General features: G+C 43.0%; 1 protein-coding gene across 3 annotated transcripts in view; it reads right to left on the bottom strand.

The window, feature by feature from the left end:
* Window positions 1–21,329, bottom strand: part of LOC140560842 (receptor tyrosine-protein kinase erbB-4-like) — a 504,706-nt gene that overhangs the window by 133,884 nt on the left and 349,493 nt on the right. For all 3 annotated transcript variants that reach the window (XM_072685446.1, XM_072685445.1, XM_072685443.1), the window contains exons 5-8: window positions 18,461–18,526; window positions 11,201–11,319; window positions 2,362–2,503; window positions 394–507 (exon numbers count right to left, since the gene is read on the bottom strand). In XM_072685446.1, the coding sequence (XP_072541547.1) occupies window positions 394–507; window positions 2,362–2,503; window positions 11,201–11,319; window positions 18,461–18,526 (441 nt within the window). The remainder of the gene's footprint in view (window positions 1–393; window positions 508–2,361; window positions 2,504–11,200; window positions 11,320–18,460; window positions 18,527–21,329) is intronic.

The following is a 21,329-nucleotide window of genomic DNA, read 5'->3' on the forward strand; positions in this document are numbered from 1 at the left end:
GTAAATGGTGGACCACTTTCAACCTAGCAGCGATAATGACCTGACCACCACCTGATCTACTCACTACCCTGCCATGGTCACTGATGTTCTGAGACTGATCCACCACCCAAATCCTGTCTGGTAGACAGCAGCCCTGCTGTCAGAAAATGACCAGCAATTAATGAGGTAGAGTGGGGCTGTTACACTGGGCTACAGATAGGCTTAGGTGGGTGTTTCTGATAAAATGGCCACTGACTGAATGTGTCGTATACTGCAGGTATCTGAATGGACATGAATGAGGTTATTAAAATGTGCTGCGTGTGTGCTAGCCTGCACTTCTGGGACATATTTGAGGCTATTAGAATGAATCTAGTATATACCGCAGTGTGTGTATGTGTGTGTGTGTGTGTCTACCTTTAGGGCAAATATCAGTGCAGGGGATACACATCTTTATCTTGTTCTCCTCCACTTCCATCTTATTGCTGGGACATGCTCGCACACATGAGCTGTGGTCCACCACAAAGTTATCTGCCAGAAAAAAAAGCAGGGGCAAAAGTTACAACACACACACACACACACACACACAGCTATTCCATAATAGCAGAAATGACACATGTACTGTCAGGCTGATCCATTAACAGTAGTGGTGAACCACACTATGTCTTTCAGTCCTGTTCCTGAAGGATGTGGTGTGTGTGTGTAAGTGAAAGTGTTTGTGTATGGGAATGTGTGTGCTTGTGTGAGTATATTATTATGTGCATACGTCTGTGTGTGTACTGTGATGGAGTGATCCTATCTCTGGCAGCAGCGACTGTGTATAGCATGGCATCCATCAGGAGTGCCAGCATTAGAGAGAGAGAGAGAGAGAGAGAGAGAGAGAGAGAGACCATCTGAATGGTTATATAGACCATATACAGTCACACTCTTTAAACAAAGAGCAACATCCATCTATACACATACACAAAATTCCCAAATGTGTGTGGACACCCCTTCTAATGTTTGTCATTCAATTACTTTAAGTTGCACCCATTGGTCACACACAAATCCACACATTCAGCTTGTCTAGTCCCTGCAGAGAAGTGCTGCCAATAGTATAGGACATTCTGGAGAAGATGACCCTGTTAGCACCATGGCTAATGTCAGGCGTGGGCTAGAGGGGTATGAAGCTCCCCCAGCATTGAGCTGTGGAGCAGTGGAAGAACTGTGTCCTCTGGAATGATGGTTGGTGGCGCTCCATCTAATACTGTTTGAGTTGGGGAGTTGGGAACTCCGACATCCAGATCTCACTTAATATTGTTGCTCTCGTCACTGAATGCAATCAAATCCTCACAGCAATGCTCCTCCAAAAGAGTCAGTTACTCCAGTATTGACAAAGTATTTTCAATACTCTTGATTTCAGAAGAAACAATGAATGTGCAGGTGTCCCAATACTTTTGTCCTGAAATACCAGGCTTAGTGAAGCTGAAGGTTAACTGTGGGTTAACAGCTGTATCTTCACATCAGCTTATATTTAAACAGCTCTCATGATAAGTGCCATCATAACCCTGTCAGATGCGTCTCCAAAGCCTTACTAAAGCTTTTTATTCTTTTTTATTCCTCACACACACACACACACACACACACACACACACACACACACACACACACCAAAAATGTCTACCTGACACCTTTGAGCTCTCAGACTGTGAGAAACCGAATCTTTAAAAGCGCAGGTATTCCCCGAGTGTGCTCAGAAAACACACCCGTCCCCACATCCAGCCACAAAGTGTGTTTGGAGAGGAGCCAAATCTGTTCCTCTGTGTAATGTTTGGAGATGGATGTCGCTCTGTGTGTGTGTGTGTGTGTTCGGGTTTATTCAGAAGATTCAACGTCTCTGTGCTTGTGTGTTTGTCTGTGCACATGTAAGTGAATACATGAGTGTGTGTGTGTGTGTAGGTTTGTGTGAGGGAGGGTGTACTGTATGTGTGTGAAGCATTTTGAATAACAAAGTGTATGAATGTGAGTGTGTGTGTGTGTAACAGGACTCATGTCGTCCACTCAGTCTAGAGTAGTATCTCAAAAGTCTTGGGGGATAATTTAGACATTTGTTTTACTAAACAAACAAACAAATACATAAACAAACAAATAAATAAATAAACAATTATGGTTCAGGAGAGATTAGTCTAGACTTTTTTACTAAATAATTCAAACTAACAATAAGAAAAACAATTAAATAAATGTAATTACATTAAATTAAACAAATAAAATATAATAATAATAATAATAATAATAATAATAATAAAAGTCAAGGTTTTTAAAAGGCAGTGATAATATGCAAAAATAGAAGAAACTGGGAAGGGGAATATATTTATAAGTGTGTGTGTGTGTGTGTTTATTTCTTACGTGGACATTTCTTGACGCAGAACGCTCCATAAGTGTATTTGGCTCGTGGGTTGTGCTCCAGCTGGAAGGTGGTAGGGTTGTAGACGAACGGCTGTGGACACTGGGTCACACACGCCCCACTGTCATTAAAGTTAGTGCACGCCTACACACACACACACACACACACACACACACACACACACACACACACACAAAGAACAGAAAAAAAAAACATAAACAACATTATAAACAAACAATACCTTGTAAAATCAATGGCCTGCCCAGGCTCCACCCACAAATGTATTCTTTCGTAGCTACTGCTGTGAAGCTGGATAAGCCCTTACAGGATGCTCATATAAACACCATTTAACCTCATGTTTATCTCAGCAAGTGCTATTATCAAACACTCAGACAGGACAGACCCGCAGTAGTTATTGGAATAAACATCTGACTGACAGGCTAAACAGCTTCAGCTGAGCTAAGCTAAGCTTGTAAGCGAGCAACAGTAGCAGCTACATTACAGCCACTCAATCACAGCTAACCTCAGAGAGCACAGAGCAGATCTTCAGTTTATTGCACCAGTGGTGTAGTCCATTAAAGTCTTAAAAGGCTTTTGGGACCGTGGGAAGTTGGCTTACAAAGGTGAAGAATTGAAGCCTGTTCTCTGACTGCTGTGTATCAGACGTGTGAGCTCTTCACCCTCACCCTTTCACCATAAAGCTATGTGTACTATTACTACTGCTAAGCGTGTCAATGCTTATATCAGCACATCTGTGCAGAACATTGGGCTTGTCCTGTGTTAAGGAAGCTTTAGAACATTCATTAGTCATTTAAAAGTGGTTCTCTTGGCTCCTCCCAAGGTTTCTTCCTCCAGCTTAAGCCTCTGGTTCACCACAGGACTTTTAAAGTCATAGCAGATTATAAAAAGTGGGTATCTCACACCTCCCCAATGAATTTAGCTGATTTTTAGGACTTGGAGACTTGTTATTGGCCTGAACCAAACACGTATTCCTCATGTTATCTAGGAGATGCAGATCTCCACCATCTGTGCGGACCCAAAACAAAAGGAATCGTCTTTAGGTGAGGTCGTACGAGGGAAGACGGAGTCAGCATGGTCTGTACAGGCTGCAGAGGGGGTTGAAGGCGAGCGGCACAGCACATACTGGAGGCTACCCTACATACAAGGCAGATGTTGGCTGCATGTACAGATTTTCATTCCACCTTAAATGTTGCTGCAGTATCAGGTTTGCAACTGCTGCATTATTTAAGGTGGAACTAAAAACTGCACTATATGTGCTCAGTTTTCATTGATTATTCACAATACCTGTTTATATTGAGTCTCTGACCTGTAAACTTCACATCCAGAGTCAATCAGGAGGCCTAAAATTGGAGTCTGTGCCCCTCACATGCTACTCCATGTTCTCTTTAATTGTCGACTTCGACTTATGACTAGAGCCAACCAGCACAGGCTCAGCCAGACTGATAATCGGGGCTAAATCAGGGTGAAAATTGCGGCGGGGCGACAAACCAGACGCTCCCGGACGTAAAACTTATTAAAGAATACTTCAGAGTTAGTAGTACAGTATGAACTACAGCGCAAATAGCCAATAGCTAACAGAGCAGACATAGGCAAGACTAAATCAGACACCATAAACAATCCAAGAGTCAAAAGCATAGAGATAAAGAACCAGGCAGAGCACAGGAAACCAGAGCTGGGATCAAAACACACTGCAGCAAACAGCAAGAGCTACAGCAAGAGCTACTGCTTGGTCAAGGGCTGGCAGTACTTTGAACTGCAAAGGGGTTGATGAGAAACAGGTGGGTGTGATTACTATTCAGCAGAATTTGAATGGGAGAGCTGTCCTTGATTGGCTGAGGTAGGTGCTCTGATGGTGATGTCATCAGACAGGGAATTATGGGACTTGTAGTTGATGTGGTCAACAGAAGTGGAAGGAGAACACAGTGGCATGACGAGAGCAACCCTGGCTTTAGAGGGAGTTCGTCTTTATCTTGCTCACTTGGGTTCACATGTTTTATTTGTTGGATCTGACTAAACCTCCGGACACACTGGGGTTTTTGTCGCGTGGGAAATTCCATGCATTTCAATGAGATTTGCTGTGACAGGCCAATTTCGCCTACATGACTGCAAATGTTCGTGTCGGGTTCAACTTTGGTGAACTTTAGCACGCAAATTCACGTCCCCGACCAATAGCACTGCTGCGCTGGCTGTGTGACCTGTGACATGCTCTGTACTGTCTCTTCTCTGTCTGAGCCAACATGGAGCATGTGCTGCTTCTTGTGGGTTTAAAACAGGAGATATTCTGTGGATTAAAAAAATGCAACACAAGAGAGAGACGGCACGGGACACAGTCAGTCAGGAGGTGGGATTAGATGGTAGTTATATGTTTTAGGGTTTTTAGCAGTTTTAATAGCACGTTAGCTGGTTTCTGAAACTGCCGAACCAAAATGTAGGACTGTTTTAACCCCTGTTTTCTGGCCCTGCTTACAGTCATGCTCAATTTAACTAGTGTAGCTTATTTACTCAAGTAATTTAACAGTACTGTGACCTTTGTGACCTCAAAATAAATACATTTATTTAATATTTAACATGCTCTAAATATGTATTTTTTTAAAACAGTGTTCTGTAATTCATCATTAGGTTGAAATATATTTTTGTACTGATGTTCCAAGTCCCAATTAATACTGTATTATTAGATCTGGGGTGTTTTTTCCTACTGTCTCAGACCTGTCTTGGACGTGATAGGGTTTACATTTACATTTGTGGCATTTAGCAGACACTCTTCTCCAGAGCGACTTACAATGTGCTTTGCTATTTACCCAAGAAAACCTTAACTAGTTAGAATAGACTAATAGTTGAAAGATACCTCTAAGCTTTAGACTCAAGACAATAAGGTGACCATAGTACTCTATTCTTCCAAGTATTCTCAGAAGAGGAGGTTCTTCAGTCTGCATTTGAAGACAGGGAGCGACTCGGCTGTTCGGACACTCAGGGGAATCTCGATCCACCACTTCTATATTATGCATTATGCATGTTTATACTATCAAACATGCATAATCAAACCTATTGATACACAGTGTGAATTGAACAATCAAGCATTTTTGGACTGGAAGTAAATAAAGACCAGTTAGGACTCTATTACCCAAAGGCTGCAGTCTTACTCTAGCATATTCTTTAAGAAATGCCTCAACATCTGTAACAGTTTCTCACTCTGAGTTTTTAATTATTTACAAACTCCTAATTCAGCCTTCAGGAGCATCTGAATAGGGGAATCAGGTGGATCTGATTAGAGCTGCAATAAAACTCTGCAGGGGAATCAGCAGGAGCTCAGCTCATTAGCAATCAGTTAGTTGGACCTTATTGATGCAAACAAAGGCTTTTGTTCTGTGTTAATAAACATATTACTGACTGTTGAAAAAAAAACAAAAAACAAAAAACATATAAATATAAAATGTACAATTAAAAATGCAGAATTGAACATTGCATCTTGATCTGTGCTGTACACAAACAGATTTGGGGAACCGTAAGGATCTTTTAGGAATTTAGAAAAGGCCTCACAATGTCTGAGAATTAAAATAAATAAATAAATAAAAATTTTATATATATATATATATATATATATATATATATATATATATGAATATTGTAATTCATTTTTAATTAATAAAAACATCTAGATTCTTGTGATTACGCTTTCTTATTTGTCCTCTGTGTTGCTGTAAATCTCTTATTTCATTGGTAAAGTCTGACTGGAAAAAAAAATCTTGTCCAATCAAAAAACTGTCCAATCAGAATTGTTTTCCCCATGATGGATAGATGTTGTCACAAATAAGATGTTGTACTGAATAGGCCTTTAGAAGCTGGACTGAAAGCCTTACTCATGGGTCAACCAATTGAGATCTCCCATTGTCTAGGCCTTCAGGAACTGGACTAAAAACCTTACTCATGGGTCAACTAAGTGAGATTTCCCACTGGACAGGGCTTCCTGGCCTGGACTGGAAGCTCTGAAACAACCAATTAAGACCTCTAGTTGGTTAGGCCTTCAGAAGCTATACTAAAAGCCTTACTCATCAATCCTCCAAGTGAGATCTTGCATCGGTTATGGCTTCAGAAGCTGAACTGAAAGCCTTATTCATGAATTAACCAAGTAAGATCTCCCATTGGTTAGGCCTTTGGGAGCTGTAAAATACATGTAAATCACCGTTAGAAGCTTCAAATAAAACATGGGGAATGTCTTTTATGAGCTTCAAATGTCTGTGTTTAATCTAGAATACCCCTAAAATGGCAATATGCACCAGAGTGAGATTAGCTCTACCATATTTTCAGCCATTCCACCGAAGGAAGATATTAGCATTAATATTTAGGTGTTTGACCTGAAGGCCTTGCGCTAATAGTGAGGTTTGCTACAGGTGAATTCTGCACAGGATGTCATGTACACCATTTATTTTTGTACTTAGATTCTGTTTCAATAGCATATCACTGTAATGTCATGCACATCTGTAATCTTACGCCACCGGAACACAGAAATAATCCATCTAATTATCTTATCATCAAAATGCTACTGATGAGTTTGGCACTGGAATAAGCAACCCCCTAAAACTGACAAAATAAATGCTACAAGTTTCCCCGGCAGAGAACTGCTGAAGTGTGAAAAAAATTCAAAAGCATTGATCCGCATGTGGATGCCAAACTGCAAAAGTGAATTTCCCATTAAAAGGGGACAACCGAAAGGTACGGATTCAATGATCAGAGCTAAGCTGATGTAATTAAAGAAGGGAAACTGCACAACCAATCAAAAGTGGAGTGAGGGATTTGGAGACAGAAGCTTCATAAAGACTCAGTCTGCTGCAGCAAGCCATTAAAGCGACCTGTATTCAATCTCTTTTCTTGATTTACTTTCTTCTGAAGTTCTCCAAACATTTGTTGGTATTTGTAAACCAAAAACAGTACCTTTACAGCCGATATGTAAACAAGCTGTGTTCTAATAGTCTAAGACTGTCTAAGAAAATATGGATCAAACTGTTGTTTAAGCTGAAATCTCCAGTTCTCAGTGCCTTACGCATAATCAACAAAGAAAGATCTCCTATTGGTTGGGCCTTCAGGAGCTGTACTAAAAAAGCCTTACGCATAATCAACCAAGAGAGATCTCCTATTGGTTAGGCCTTTAGGAGCTGTATGGAAAGCCTCATACATGAATCAACCAAGGGAGATCTCCTATTGGTTAGGCCTTCAGGAGCTGGATGGAAAGCCTTACGCATAAATCAACCAAGAGGGATCTCCTATTGGTTAGGCCTCCAGGAGCTGGACGGAAAACCTTACGCATAAATCAACCAAGAGGGATCTCCTATTGGTTAGGCCTTCAGGAGCTGGTGGGAAAACCCTTTGCATAAATCAACCAAGAGGGATCTCCTATTGGTTAGGCCTTCAGGAGCTGGTGGGAAAACCCTTTGCATAAATCAACCAAGGGAGATCTCCTATTGGTTAGGCCTTTAGGAGCTGGACGGAAAGCCTTACGCATAAATCCACCAAGAAAGATCTCCTATTGGTTAGGCCTTCAGGAGCTGGACGGAAAGCCTTACGCATAAATCAACCAAGAAAGATCTCCCATTGGTTAGGCCTTCAGGAGCTGGACGGAAAGCCTTACGCATAAATCAACCAAGAGAGATCTCCTATTGGTTAAGCCTTCAGGATCTGGCAGAAAACCTTTTGCATGAATCCACCAAGAGAGATCTCCTATTGGTTAGGCCTTTAGGAGCTGGACGGAAAGCCTTATGCATAAATCAACCAAGAAAGATTCCCTATTGGTTAGGCCTTCAGGAGCTGGCGGGAAAACCCTTCGCATAAATCAACCAAGAGGGATCTCCTATTGGTTAGGCCTTCAGGAGCTGGTGGGAAAACCCTTTGCATAAATCAACCAAGAAAGATCTCCTATTGGTTAGGCCTTCAGGAGCTGGACGGAAAACCTTACGCATAAATCAACCAAGAAAGATCTCCTATTGGTTAGGCCTTCAGGAGCTGGACGGAAAGCCTTACGCATAAATCAACCAAGAAAGATCTCCTATTGGTTAGGCCTTCAGGAGCTGGACGGAAAGCCTTACGCATAAATCAACCAAGAAAGATCTCCTATTGGTTAGGCCTTTAGGAGCTGTATGGAAAGCCTCATACATGAATCAACCAAGGGAGATCTCCTATTGGTTAGGCCTTCAGGAGCTGGACGGAAAGCCTTACGCATAATCAACCAAGAGAGATCTCCTATTGGTTAGGCCTTCAGGAGCTGTACTAAAAAAGCCTTATGCATAATCAACCAAGAGAGATCTCCTATTGGTTAGGCCTTCAGGAGCTGGACGGAAAGCCTTATGCATAAATCAACAAAGAAAGATCTCCTATTGGTTAGGCCTTTAGGAGCTGGCGGGAAAACCCTTTGCATAAATCAACCAAGAGGGATCTCCTATTGGTTAGGCCTTCAGGAGCTGGATGGAAAGCCTTACGCATAAATCAACCAGGAGGGATCTCCTATTGGTTAGGCCTCCAGGAGCTGGACGGAAAACCTTGCCTATAAATCAACCAAGAGAGATCTCCTATTGGTTAGGCCTTCAGGAGCTGGACGGAAAACCTTACACATAAATCAACCAAGAGAGATCTCCTATTGGTTAGACCTTCAGGAGCTGTGCAGAAAGCCTTGCCTATAAATCAACCAAGAGAGATCTCCTATTGGTTAGGCCTTCAGGAGCTGGACGGAAAGCCTTATGCATAAATCAACAAAGAAAGATCTCCTATTGGTTAGGCCTTTAGGAGCTGGCGGGAAAACCCTTTGCATAAATCAACCAAGAGGGATCTCCTATTGGTTAGGCCTTCAGGAGCTGGATGGAAAGCCTTACGCATAAATCAACCAGGAGGGATCTCCTATTGGTTAGGCCTCCAGGAGCTGGACGGAAAACCTTGCCTATAAATCAACCAAGAGAGATCTCCTATTGGTTAGGCCTTCAGGAGCTGGACGGAAAACCTTACACATAAATCAACCAAGAAAGATCTCCCATTGGTTAGGCCTTCAGGAGCTGGATGGAAAGCCTTATACATGAATCAACCAAGGGAGATCAACCTTCAGGAGCTGGAGGGAAAGCCTCAGATTAACCACCCATATTATCAGGAAGTGATTAAGGAGTCATTCAATCAAATTTTGATTCCCAGTGGGTTGGACCAATTTCAAGACAAAGAAACAGGAACGGTAAACAGGAAGTTTGAACTGAAATTCCCAGAGATGTTGGAAAAGATAACTTCAGCCGCTTTTTTCAGATCCTTTCAGATGGCCGATTTTCTTCTTGGGAGTCGGAAATGGAACAACATATCATTTGAATGTTACTTTTCCTGCTTCAACTCTACATCTCTCCAGCGAGAATGGGTGGGGCTAAACTGCTGTCGGCTGAATGGGGAGTTGTCTAGGTGCTTATGGTTATAATATCACAACCACGGTTATCTAAAAAATGGGCTGTTTTTCCAATTTCCCAATTTCTCCAGTAACTGCTTCAGTCTGTCTGCAGCAGCTGTATTCCACATCACTCCAGCGAGAATGGGCGGGGCTAAACTGCTGTTGGCTGAATTGGGAGTTGCAAAGTGAAACTGAGAGTGAACAGACTATTTCCCAGGTTCCCAATCCCCCCAAATTCCCCAAATAATTTGGCTGCAGTCTGTCCGCAGGAACAGCACTCCACATCGCTTCAGTGAGAACAGGTGAAGCTAAACTGCTATAGACTAAATGGGAGGTTTCAGAGTGATGTCACAACCATGATGAATTCAAAATGTGCTGTGCTGTGATGTGTGTGTGTGTGTGTGTGTTGTGTGCTTATGTGTATTCTCCCCCGATCACTGTAAGATTTCAGCAGGACGTCCAACACAAAGCGTGTTTAGTGCAGAGAGTGCTGCTGTCAGGCGTGTCAGCTGAAAACAGCGTGGGTGATACATACACACACACACACACACACACACACACACACACAAGAAAAGAGAAATCACATCCACACAAAAGGGCAAAGATAAAACAGCAGTGGAAGCAGGTCTGTACAGGCCTGTATGTGTGGGTGTGGAGTAACTGACAGGTATAAGCAGTGCTGCTCTCTGGTATTCTCGCAGGAGGAGGCTGGAAATCTACTGTGATCTGTATGTGTGAGTGTGTGTCTGTCTGTGCATGATGGGAATAACGTGGACATATGCAGTGGTGTGCTTTTTTCATGAGGGGCTAAGTGGGCAAAGAAATTGCCAGTGGAGGGGTGGAGTAATGTGACTTTGGGACAAAAAAAACAGCAGATACATCATTTTTAAGTACATACAAAAATAAACATAAACAAAATATACAAATAAAAGATATAAATACATATATAAATAAAAATGTAATAAAATACATGTGGTTCCTGTCTCTTTACACCACTAAAACAACTGCTTTGGATGTAGTTACTGACTGGTGATCCTTAATATCCGTAATAAAAGTCACTGAGCATGAGGGTCAGACCAATGTTTTCCATATTTTCCCCCATTATACCTTCCCATGAGGTCCAAACCATACCAACAAAATGTTACACCCTTACTTATTACACATTAATAATCATGTAATATTAATAATAGCTGCTTGTGATGTATTCACTGTCACAGGTGGATCACAGTAGTGCAGCTTGTAGCAACCTGTAATTACACAAGTTGATCTTGATAGCTGTAACAGCAGATTTCCACTAATAAGACATTTATATGCACTGCTGTAAAAGGATTGAGAGGAACTTGCAGTGTGTGTGTGTGTGTGTGTGTGTGTGTGTGTGTGTGTGTGCATGTGAGATGTGAATATAATGAACTTACAAAGCAGTCTGTGTCTTTGGGCCCAGAGCAGCCTCCAGCACACTCACGATGGCAGCAGTCACTCACATAGGGGCCAAAACACCGGCCATCACACTGCTCAGCACACACCGTCTTCGTCACTGAGGAAGAGAGGGAAAGAAAAGCAGCCTGTCTCAGTCAACCCAAAGTTAAGGTTGTGTTATCACTCCATGTCCATCTATCTATCTACCTACCTATCCACCCATCTGTTTAGCTATCTATCTATCTATCTATCCGCCCATCCATTCATCTGTCTATCTATATATCTATCTACCGACCTACCAACCTACCTGTCTGTCTGTCTGTCTGTCTACCTACCTATCTATCCACCTACATGTCAATCTATCAGGCCATCCATTCATCTATCTATCTATCTGTCCGTCCGTCCGTCCGTCCGTCCGTCCGTCCGTCCGTCCGTCTGTCTGTCTATCTATCTATTCATCTGTCTGTCTGTCTATCTATCTGTCCGTCCGTCCGTCCGTCCGTCCGTCTATCTATCTATCTATCTATCTATCTATCTATCTATCTATCCATCCATCCGTCTATCTGTCTGTCTTTCTGTCTATCCATCTATTCATCTGTCTGTCTGTCTGTCTGTCTATCTGTCTGTCTGTCTGTCTGTCTATCTATCTACCTACCTATCCACCCATCTGTTTAGCTATCTATCTATCAGCCCATCCATTCATCTGTCTATCTATATATCTATCTACCGACCTACCAACCTACCTGTCTGTCTGTCTGTCTGTCTACCTACCTATCTATCCACCTACATGTCCATCTATCTATCCATCCATCCATCTATCTGTCTCTCTGTCTGTCTATCCATCTATTTAACTGTCTGTCTATCTGTCTGTCTATCTATTTATCCACCCATCCATTTAGCTATCCATCTATCCGTCCATCCATTCAACTGTCTATGTGTCTGTCTTAGAGGAGAACACTAACTGCCCATTCTGTTACATTATGCTCCAGAAAGCTTTCACTTCACCAGGGATCAGACTGGCAATCTCAATATGACAGGGCCTACAGCCTTAGATAGCTGCGGCACCCTGGAAAGTGATTTAAAGATCATACCAATGCATAACAAGTCCTAACAAGTACTTTTTCTTGTGCAAATAGTTTGTTATTGTTGTTGGTTTCTTGTTTTGACTGCATGGTCACAGGGATCAGGTCAGGTCCTCCTGATGCTCAGGTCTGTGTTTTCCACTGGCATATGCTCACGCAGGAGTAATCCCAACCACAGATCAGGGGGCACAAAGCTTCAGAGCATGTTGCTATACATGTCCAAGTGTTCGACAGGGTGTGTGTGTGTGTGTGTGTGTGTGTGTGTGTGTGTGTGTGTGTGTGTGTTTAAACATGCAAATGAGGACACCTGTGGAAAAAAAGGGTTCTTGAGCATTTCAGCCGTGATGCTTTTCCACCTCAGTTAATGTGCACTGCCAGCTCCAGAGCACACAGATAAGGAATCTTCTGATCTTCTGGAATCTTGTGAACTCTTGCATGTGAACACCATGTGGTATTTCTTAACAGCTAGTAGGATTTATCTCAGTGGTTGGTGATACAGGAAAAACAGTAAACTAGTATAATATATGCCTTTACCTGGATGAACCTCCTTTTCAACCACACTGACACCACATGACACAAAAATGCCTCCATTGCCTTTTAGCTACATTAGCCTTGTGGCTCATGATTTCAGGTGAACACACAACAACAATGTCAGCAGTCCTCACTGTTCTACAAATCAGAAAAATATCTATCACGAGGCATCGAATGCTCAGCAGAACAACAGAGAAAAGTGTGATGGATCTGAGATCAATACTGGACCAGAACAGAAAAGACCGCCACCAGCACTATACCAGACACTCCTTCCCCCTGTACTTTGATGACCCATTTATTAAAAACCAGACAAGACGCCACGCAAAACAAAGGACTTTGTCAGGAGAGCCGACTTTAACTGATCTGCTCGCCATTAAATATTCTCCAACGAAAAGCCACCATGAGGAGAACCACCGCTAGTCAGATAAAACACGCAGAGCGTGTTTGAACAGAGCGAACACCGGGAGATCAGTCAAACACTGAGAACTTTACTTATTTATTAATAATTCCACTGTGTTTTTATGACTCGGGACAGGCTCTGATTATACAGTTGGACTGTAGGCAATATTGCGTGTATATTAATTCACTACTGCAAAATTCAGCCATGCATCACAGCAAAGTGGAGCACAGCGAGAGCAGATATGCAGTAAGATTAGGAATGGCTATTTGAAAATGGGCCACCGATTGCGATGATAAAGCACTGACCTACAGTGTATTAACATACCGTATAGTACAGAGCAAAAGCACCCAAGCATTCTGTACTGTATATTCTGGGTATCTGGGTTTTACAACATCAGGTTAATGCAGGAATAATACATTTACAAGCTAGCTAAAAGGACAATAGCAAGCCTTCAGATTTCTCCTCAATGCTCGTAGTCAATGCATAGTCAATGCTCCTAGTCAATTTGTTCAACACCAGGACCAGTACATCTGATTTAAGCTGGGAATGAGAATGAAGAGACTGGGATTTTTGCCACTGCTGGTAGACCAGTATGACTGTATGCACACTGCAGACTCTATAAACGTTTATAGTTTGTTTGTATTTATCTTTGCAGCTAAATGCAATCAAATCCTCACAGCAACACCAGGTACTGGATTATATACACAAACTGTGATTATGTTAGTGGTTAACTGACCTCCTACACCTTCTCACATCTACCAACCCTACCACCTGTCCGCCAGACCCTGTTCTATTCCCACTATTCCAGACAATTGCTTTAAACCTCCATCTTTTCATCACCTTCATCATAAACAGCTTCTTGTCTTCAGGTCATGTACCATCCACCTTCAAGACTGCCAGACCCTATCTTCAAAGCTGTCAAAAATATTCCCATTCATTACTCAGGTAGAAGTGGAGATACTAGGGTATAAAAAGACTTCTATAGAAGTTGAAGTATCAACTGAGGTTTTCAAAACTACATAAAGTAGAAAAGTAAAAATAATGGAAGGAAAACAAAGGCCAAACGCTTAGGCCGTGCCACATGGGCCACATTTCTCTAAAAGTCATAATGAGGAGAATGTTCTATTAAAATGTTGATGTTAAAAATGTTGGGCTGCACTAGGCTCCTGTTTCAGCTGCAGATCTGCCCACTGAAAATGAAGCATTTCAGTAATATCAGCTCTATTAAAGGAGCGTCTCTGTGCTCTACTGAGCATTAACATGAGCTTCATGGAGGAAAATATGAGGAGTCGTTGTCTAGAAGTTTTGTAAAGCTGCAGAAAGTCAAACTTCAGAGGCGTGTGATCAATAAGCTTTATTGGAATGTAAATGTGGGCTTAGTCAGGACGTTTCACTGCAGTCTCTTGAGTCTCTGCCACGGACACAGTCTTCATACTAGACTACAGACACAGTCTGCTGTGAGCTCGCTGGAGAGGGACGGGACGTGTGCAGGTGTGATGGATCTCTTACAGACCAATAGGGAGTCAGAATGGTGTGTGTTTATACTTCTCATCCAATCAGGATCAGACTCACACTTTCCGGATGGAGAGATTTATCTGGATAGGTTTTTTTTTTTAATGAAATAGGAGTTACGAGACTGTTTTTAAAATGTAGGGAGTAGAAAGTTCAGATAATTGGGTGAAAATGTGACGAGTAGAAGTAAAAAGTTTGAAAAATAAATAATTACTCCAGTAAAGTTTAGATAACCAACATTTCTACATAAGTAAGGTAATTAAGTATTTGTACTTGTATGTATATCTTTAAAAAAAAGCAACTACAGACCAATATGTCTTCTCTCTTTCATCACAAAGATCCTATAACCTAGAATTATAACAAATAACCAACTGTCTCTCTTTCTCACTCAGAACAATCTACAGGACCCTAACCAGTCTAGCCTCAAACCAGCACACTCTACAGAAACTGCTCTCCCTGCAGCTACAGAGAAGCTCCAAGCAGCAATACCTGACAAATTGTCACCAGTCCTGATTCTCCTCAACCGCAGCTTTTAATACAATGGGCTACAAGATCCTCCTGTCTGTCCTCACAAGCCCTGAAATTAGCGGCTCTGCATGACGATGGTTTGTGTCGTACCTGAAGGAGCGCTCATACCAGATAACATGGCAGGGGGACACATCCGCTCCTTGTTGTCTTTCCACTGACGTTCCACAAGGCTCAGTGCTTGGTCCTCTTCTTGTCTCACTCTACACTAGCTCTCTTGGTGAAGTAATATCCTCTCATGGGATGAGATTTCCACCAGCAGACGTCTCTCAGCCAAGACTGGACCAGCCAGCCCCTCCGTACTTGATGCCAATGGTCAAAACCTGATCTGCACCAAGAGACCTTCCGGCTTCAAGTACGGCTCGGCTCGACTCACCATCCTTTAAGATCCACGGAAGACGAGCGTCCAGACTTTTTACTGTCCTGCACCGAAGTGGTGGAACGAGCTTCCCCTGGGTGTCCGAACAGCAGAGTCCAACGCTCGCTGTCTTCAAACCCAGACTGAAGACCCTCTTCTTCCGAGAGTACTTAGTGTGCAGAGTGTAGAGTGTGTAGAGTATTATGGTCTCCATACTGACTTCTGTATTCAGTAGTATCTAAGATAAGAGGAATCTTTTGGATTCTGGCCGATGCAAACTAGCTAAGTGTATTTTCTGAGTGACCAGTAAAGCACTTTCATAAGTCGCTCTGGAGAAGAGAGTCTCCTAAACTCGCTTTCAATGTAAATATAAATGTAAACTGAGCTAATAAACTATGGACCCTAACTAACAACTTGGACTAGGACTAGGGATATTCTAACCAGTCTAACCATTCTAACCAATCAGCTATTTTAATCCCAGTCCAGTTCAGAGTCTTGGTTTTTACTCTATAGTGGACTGACCAGGAAACAACCAGGTAATGCCAGATGGGAATTCATTTCATTGGGAATTTGAACAGCACTACAACATAACAAACACTGTATATACCATATATACTATAAAAGCAGTATTGGAACACCTGCCCTTTCATTCTTTCCTCCAAAAACAAAGGGATTTAAAAGTGTGTATATTATGTGGCGAGCTCCTGGAGAAAGGAGCGTGGCCACAGTGATCTGGTAGGCAGCGAGGCCCTTACCCTCCACCCTGCTCTCTCCTTGTTTGCCTCCCCTCTGGGCTCGATAGACTGAGTGGCCACAGGTGAACTGGATCAGGGCACTGTAGGGTGGAGTAGGGTAGGGTAGCGTAGTCTCTCTTCCACCCCCTCACTGCCACAGTATGTATTTATGTAAAGGTGCACGTATTTGTCACTGTACAGCGAAATGGGTCCGCCGCATTTAACCCATCTGTGGTAGTGAACACACACTAGTGAACTAGGGGCAGTGAGTACACACACACACGCGCCCGGGGAGCAGAGAGGGCAGAGGGCCTTGCTCAAGGGCCCAACAGTGGCAGCTTGCCAAGCCCGGGAATCGAACCCACAACCCTGTTATCGATAGCCCGGTGCTCTAACCGCTGAGCCACCACTGCCCTGTTATTATGTATATGTATATATGTGATTCAGCTCTTCCATAGACTCTCAAAGGTTAACCACAACAGTGGAGATGCAGTGTTCTACTATGCAGCATGTCAGACTATATTCTGCACTGGTCAAAGATCTGTGGACATGGGCATGGGTAATTCTGTCATCTCCAAAAGGCTTAACTCTAGTCCTTGTGTTTTTTGTATTAAAGAAGCATACGGCATACGAGCTGTCAGGCATCAGCGTGCACTACAAGGGCCAAACTATGAAAATGTGTTCATGGTGTTACAAATGAATGGCAATAATGATTTACCATGTTAACATGAACGAAAGGGAAATGTTCATATGGGGGCTGTCTGTGGTGACTGACAGAATTACAGTAATGGACTCATCACAGATCTACCCAAGACAGAACTGAAGGGAACACAGAGGAAATGAACATCTCCAGATGGAGGAAAGCACAGTGTGAAACGATCTGTAAAAGAGAGGGAGAGCAGACAGGACAGTGTGATGAATTAGGGAGGGTTTATGAGAAAGAGGAAATGAAGGGCTTTCTCTTGTACCTGACCCACACGTTCCAGTTTGTCAAACTCTCGCTTCTGGAGGAGTTTGTCAAAGTATGCTCTCATCATGTTTCTGTGTCATGCATTTTGCTCCTGAATCCAAAGAGTATGCGAGAGTGGCTTCTATAGCCCTTTGCTGTGGGCTTTTAATGGAACGAAAGTAGCTGCACTTCTCCTGTGGGATGCTAATAACATAGCGGGACCCTTTTTTATAGCAGGGGGCTGTTATTCAAACCAAGAGCCAAACAGCCTTTCCGCCCATTCTACCTGCACTGGAAAAAAAGCTGATGCCTCAATTTGTTCAGAGAGAGAGAGAGAGAGAGAGAGAGAGAGAGAGAGAGAGAGAGAGAGAGAGACAGAGACAGAGGTGACGGAGACAGAAAAAAATAATAAGAAATAGAGATAGTGAAACAAAAGAGTTAGAGATATTGTGTACAAGAAAGAGCATGGTGATGAAGAGAGTCAGAGCAATATATATATATATATATATATATATATATATATATATACATAGAGAGAGAGAGAGAGAGAGAGATTGAATAAAAATAATAAGAAAGAAAAGAGAGAGAGAGAGAGAGAGGGGGGGGAAGAGAGAGAGAGAGAGAGAGAGAGAGAGAGAGAGAGAGGGAGAGAGAGAGAGAGAGAGACAGAGAGAGAGAAGGATGAATAAAAATAATAAGAAAGAAAAGAGAGAGAGAGGGAGAGAGAGAGAGAGAGAGAGAGAGAGAGAGAGAGAGAAAGAGAAGGATGAATAAAAATAATAAGAAAGAAAAGAGAGAGAGAGAGAGAGAGAAAGAGAGAGATTGAATAAAAATAATAAGAAAGAAAAGAGAGAGAGAGAGAGAGAGAGAGAGAGAGAGAGAGAGAGAGAGAGAAGGATGAATAAAAATAATCAGAATGAAAAGAAAGGGAGAGAGAAGGAGGGGGTAACATAAACTATCTCTCTCTCTCACTCTCTCTCTCTCTCTCTCTCTCTCTCTCTCTCTCTCTCTCTCTGTTGATTTGATGACTGGGATCAGAGCTGGGATCCATGCTGCACATGGGTGGTGATGATGGCGTTTAGCCGCTCGGTGAGTTTACGAGACTCTGCACCGCTGCAGAAAGAGAACAGGAACATAAAGAGAGCAGCTAGTGAAGGCTGAGACTTACAGCTCTGGCACTGGTTCTCCTTCGGGCCCCAGCAGCGGCCGTTACACGCTCGATGGCACCTCTGACCTGCAAACACACACACACACACACACAGAGCACCACAGTCAGATTTTAACACCACAAACTCAAAGTGAATCACATTAAGCAGTTCCAGTTGTAAATGCTTCTAAAAAAAAAAAACTGGTACTGTACACTCCCTGGCCACTTTATTGGAAACCCTGGCATTATAGCTACACATTGCTGCTACTGTACAGTTACAGACTGACAGTCATGTTTTGATGCACAATTAACATTGCCATGCTCTAGATCTGCGCCACACACACACACACACACACACACAGTCGCTACCATGAACGCTTGATGTTATCTGTCCAACTGCTGACCCTTTTTCAGTGTAGATGTTTCCAGTTAACTGGCCACTGGCATATCCAGCATGGGTGCCGGTAACTGATGTAGCAGAACTGGCTTATTGTTCTCCTCCAAGCGTGTTCAGCAGCTGTGCAATGTCACTTCATTAGTGGCAGTTTCTGAAGATGTGGTGGGGCTTTGAGTGATTCACACGAAGCCCATTCTGACTTTCACCCTCCCAGCACTGGTAGAATCGTATGATAGGGGAGTCCTAGCTAGTTGGTGGTAAATGGAAATGACTAAACTTTAGAGAAAATTGGACAAATTCCCCCAAAAAGCTACACTACATGGACAAAAGTATTGAGACACCTGCTCATTTCTTGTTTCTTCTAAAATCAAAGGAATAAATCTGAGTTTATCCAGCTTTTTTTAGAGTGACTGGCTCTACTGTCCTGGGAAAAAGATCTACTACTAGATTTTGACACAGCATTAATGTGAGGATTTGATTGCATTCAGCAACAAGAGTGTTAGTGAGGTCAGGATGTTGGATGATCACCACCCCCCTCATCGACAACTCCCCAACTCATCCCAAAAGCATTGGATGGTTATCGGATGGCACCATCCATCATTCCAGATAACACAGTTCTTCCACTGCTCCACAGCTCAATTCTGGGGGGCTTTATACCCTCTAGCCCATGCCTGGTATTAGGCAGCATGGTGCCAGTAGGTTCATGGTTGTTCATCTGCTCCAGAGAGTCCTATTCTATTGGCCATACTTCTGTACTACAGGGACTAGACAAGCTGTGTGTGTGTGTGTGTGTGTGTGTGTGTGTTTGAATCTGCACACTTTCTGTTTCCCCAAAAACCTTGTTCGGAATTTGATCCGGGCGGGCTTCTGTTTACTGGCAGGTGGGAGCAAGGTCAAAGTGATTTTCTTCTTGAAGGGTTTGTGCTCAACTCTTGCCATGCTCTGCCCTGAGGAGGGTTAGAGGGGACAGCAGCAGGCCTGGCTGACCCTGCTAAGCTCTTTTTGATTGACTCACTAGAGCCATCGGCTTCCTCTCGCTGCACCAGATGAGATGGCCAGCGTGGACCTCACTCGTTCAGTGCTCCCTGTTCCTACTCTTCCTCTCTCTATCTCTATCTCTCTCTCTCTCTCTCTCTCTCTCTCTCTCTCTCTGGTGTGTCCTGACACCAGGGTTTAATTGACTGTTCGGTAATTGCAGTGTGAGCATGAGTGAGCAGTGGAGTGGCGTCCTACGTCCCCGGACCACTTCACTAAAGAGTAATTACACCAACAGCAGACTCGCTGACTCGCTCTTACACTCTTCCTCGCTCTGGGCGCACCACTTCGCCTACCTCTTCCTCTGACTCCTCAGTGTTCTCCTGTTTGGATTTTCCCTTCTGACTCTCCGACTGTTTCTCAGACTCTTTGAAGTTCACTCAGTGAACCTGTCACTCACCCAATTCACTTTCAAGAGGTGTGCCGAGGCAGGACTGAGGCGGAGCTTGAGTAGTTTATGTGATATGCAGAAATTCTGCATTTAGTCTCAGGGAAACCACTAGGATTCCTGTGTATACTCTCGGAATTGCACACAGATGATGTGCAGTACTGTAAAGAGGGTTTAGGCACCTAAGCACATTATTTTACAGCACGTCTCTCTGTAGAAGCTCCAAATCTCATCAGAACAGATGCAAATAAACATAAATCCAGTTAAAATGAGCTTCTCATTCTGTAACACGAGTAACCTTATAAGTCGCTCTGGATAAGAGCGTCGGCTAAATGCCATAAATGTACAAATGTACAGGATGTGAAGAAAGTAGTGTGATCTTGTCGGTGAGCTAGTCTGAAGAACAGAGCTCGGTTCCTCCAGGTTTCTCCTGGACGCCCCCCAGTCCAGCCAGCACAGCGTGGAGGATGTGTTCAACTCCATCAGCAGCAGCAGCAGCAGCAGCAGCAGCAGCTCACCTGATTTACCATCATTAAGCCCTGATTTACCAAACTAGGTGTTGGATGATACTATACACTATACACTAGAGAGTGCAGTTCCTGTAGAAACCGCCAGTGTGACTGCAGCCCAGCAGTGTTCCTGTTATGTAGGTGTTGGTTGCTATGGTGTTGCTAGGTCAAGGCAGAACTGTGTCCACAAATGTTTGGCTAAAATATGGGGTGCCAAAATGTTTGCCAAATAAATGTTTAGGGCAAAGACTCATCCAACATGTTTTAAGAGGTAATTAGAGCTGTGTACACAAACGTTTGGCTAAAATACGGGGTGCCAAAATGTTTGCCCAAAAAATGTTTAGGGCAAAAACTCATGCGATACATTTGGCAAGCAGAGCTGTGTCCACAAACCTTTGGCTAAAATACGGGCTGCCAAAATGTTTGCCCAAAAAATGTTTAGGGCAAAGACTCATCCAACATGTTTTAAGAGGTAATTAGAGCTGTGTACACAAACTTTTGGCTAGAATGTGGGGTGCCAAAACCTTTGTTTAAAAAAAAAAAAAAAAAGGTCGGTCTAAA

This window comes from Salminus brasiliensis, chromosome 8 (assembly GCF_030463535.1).
Source record: "Salminus brasiliensis chromosome 8, fSalBra1.hap2, whole genome shotgun sequence".
NCBI lineage: Eukaryota > Metazoa > Chordata > Actinopteri > Characiformes > Bryconidae > Salminus > Salminus brasiliensis.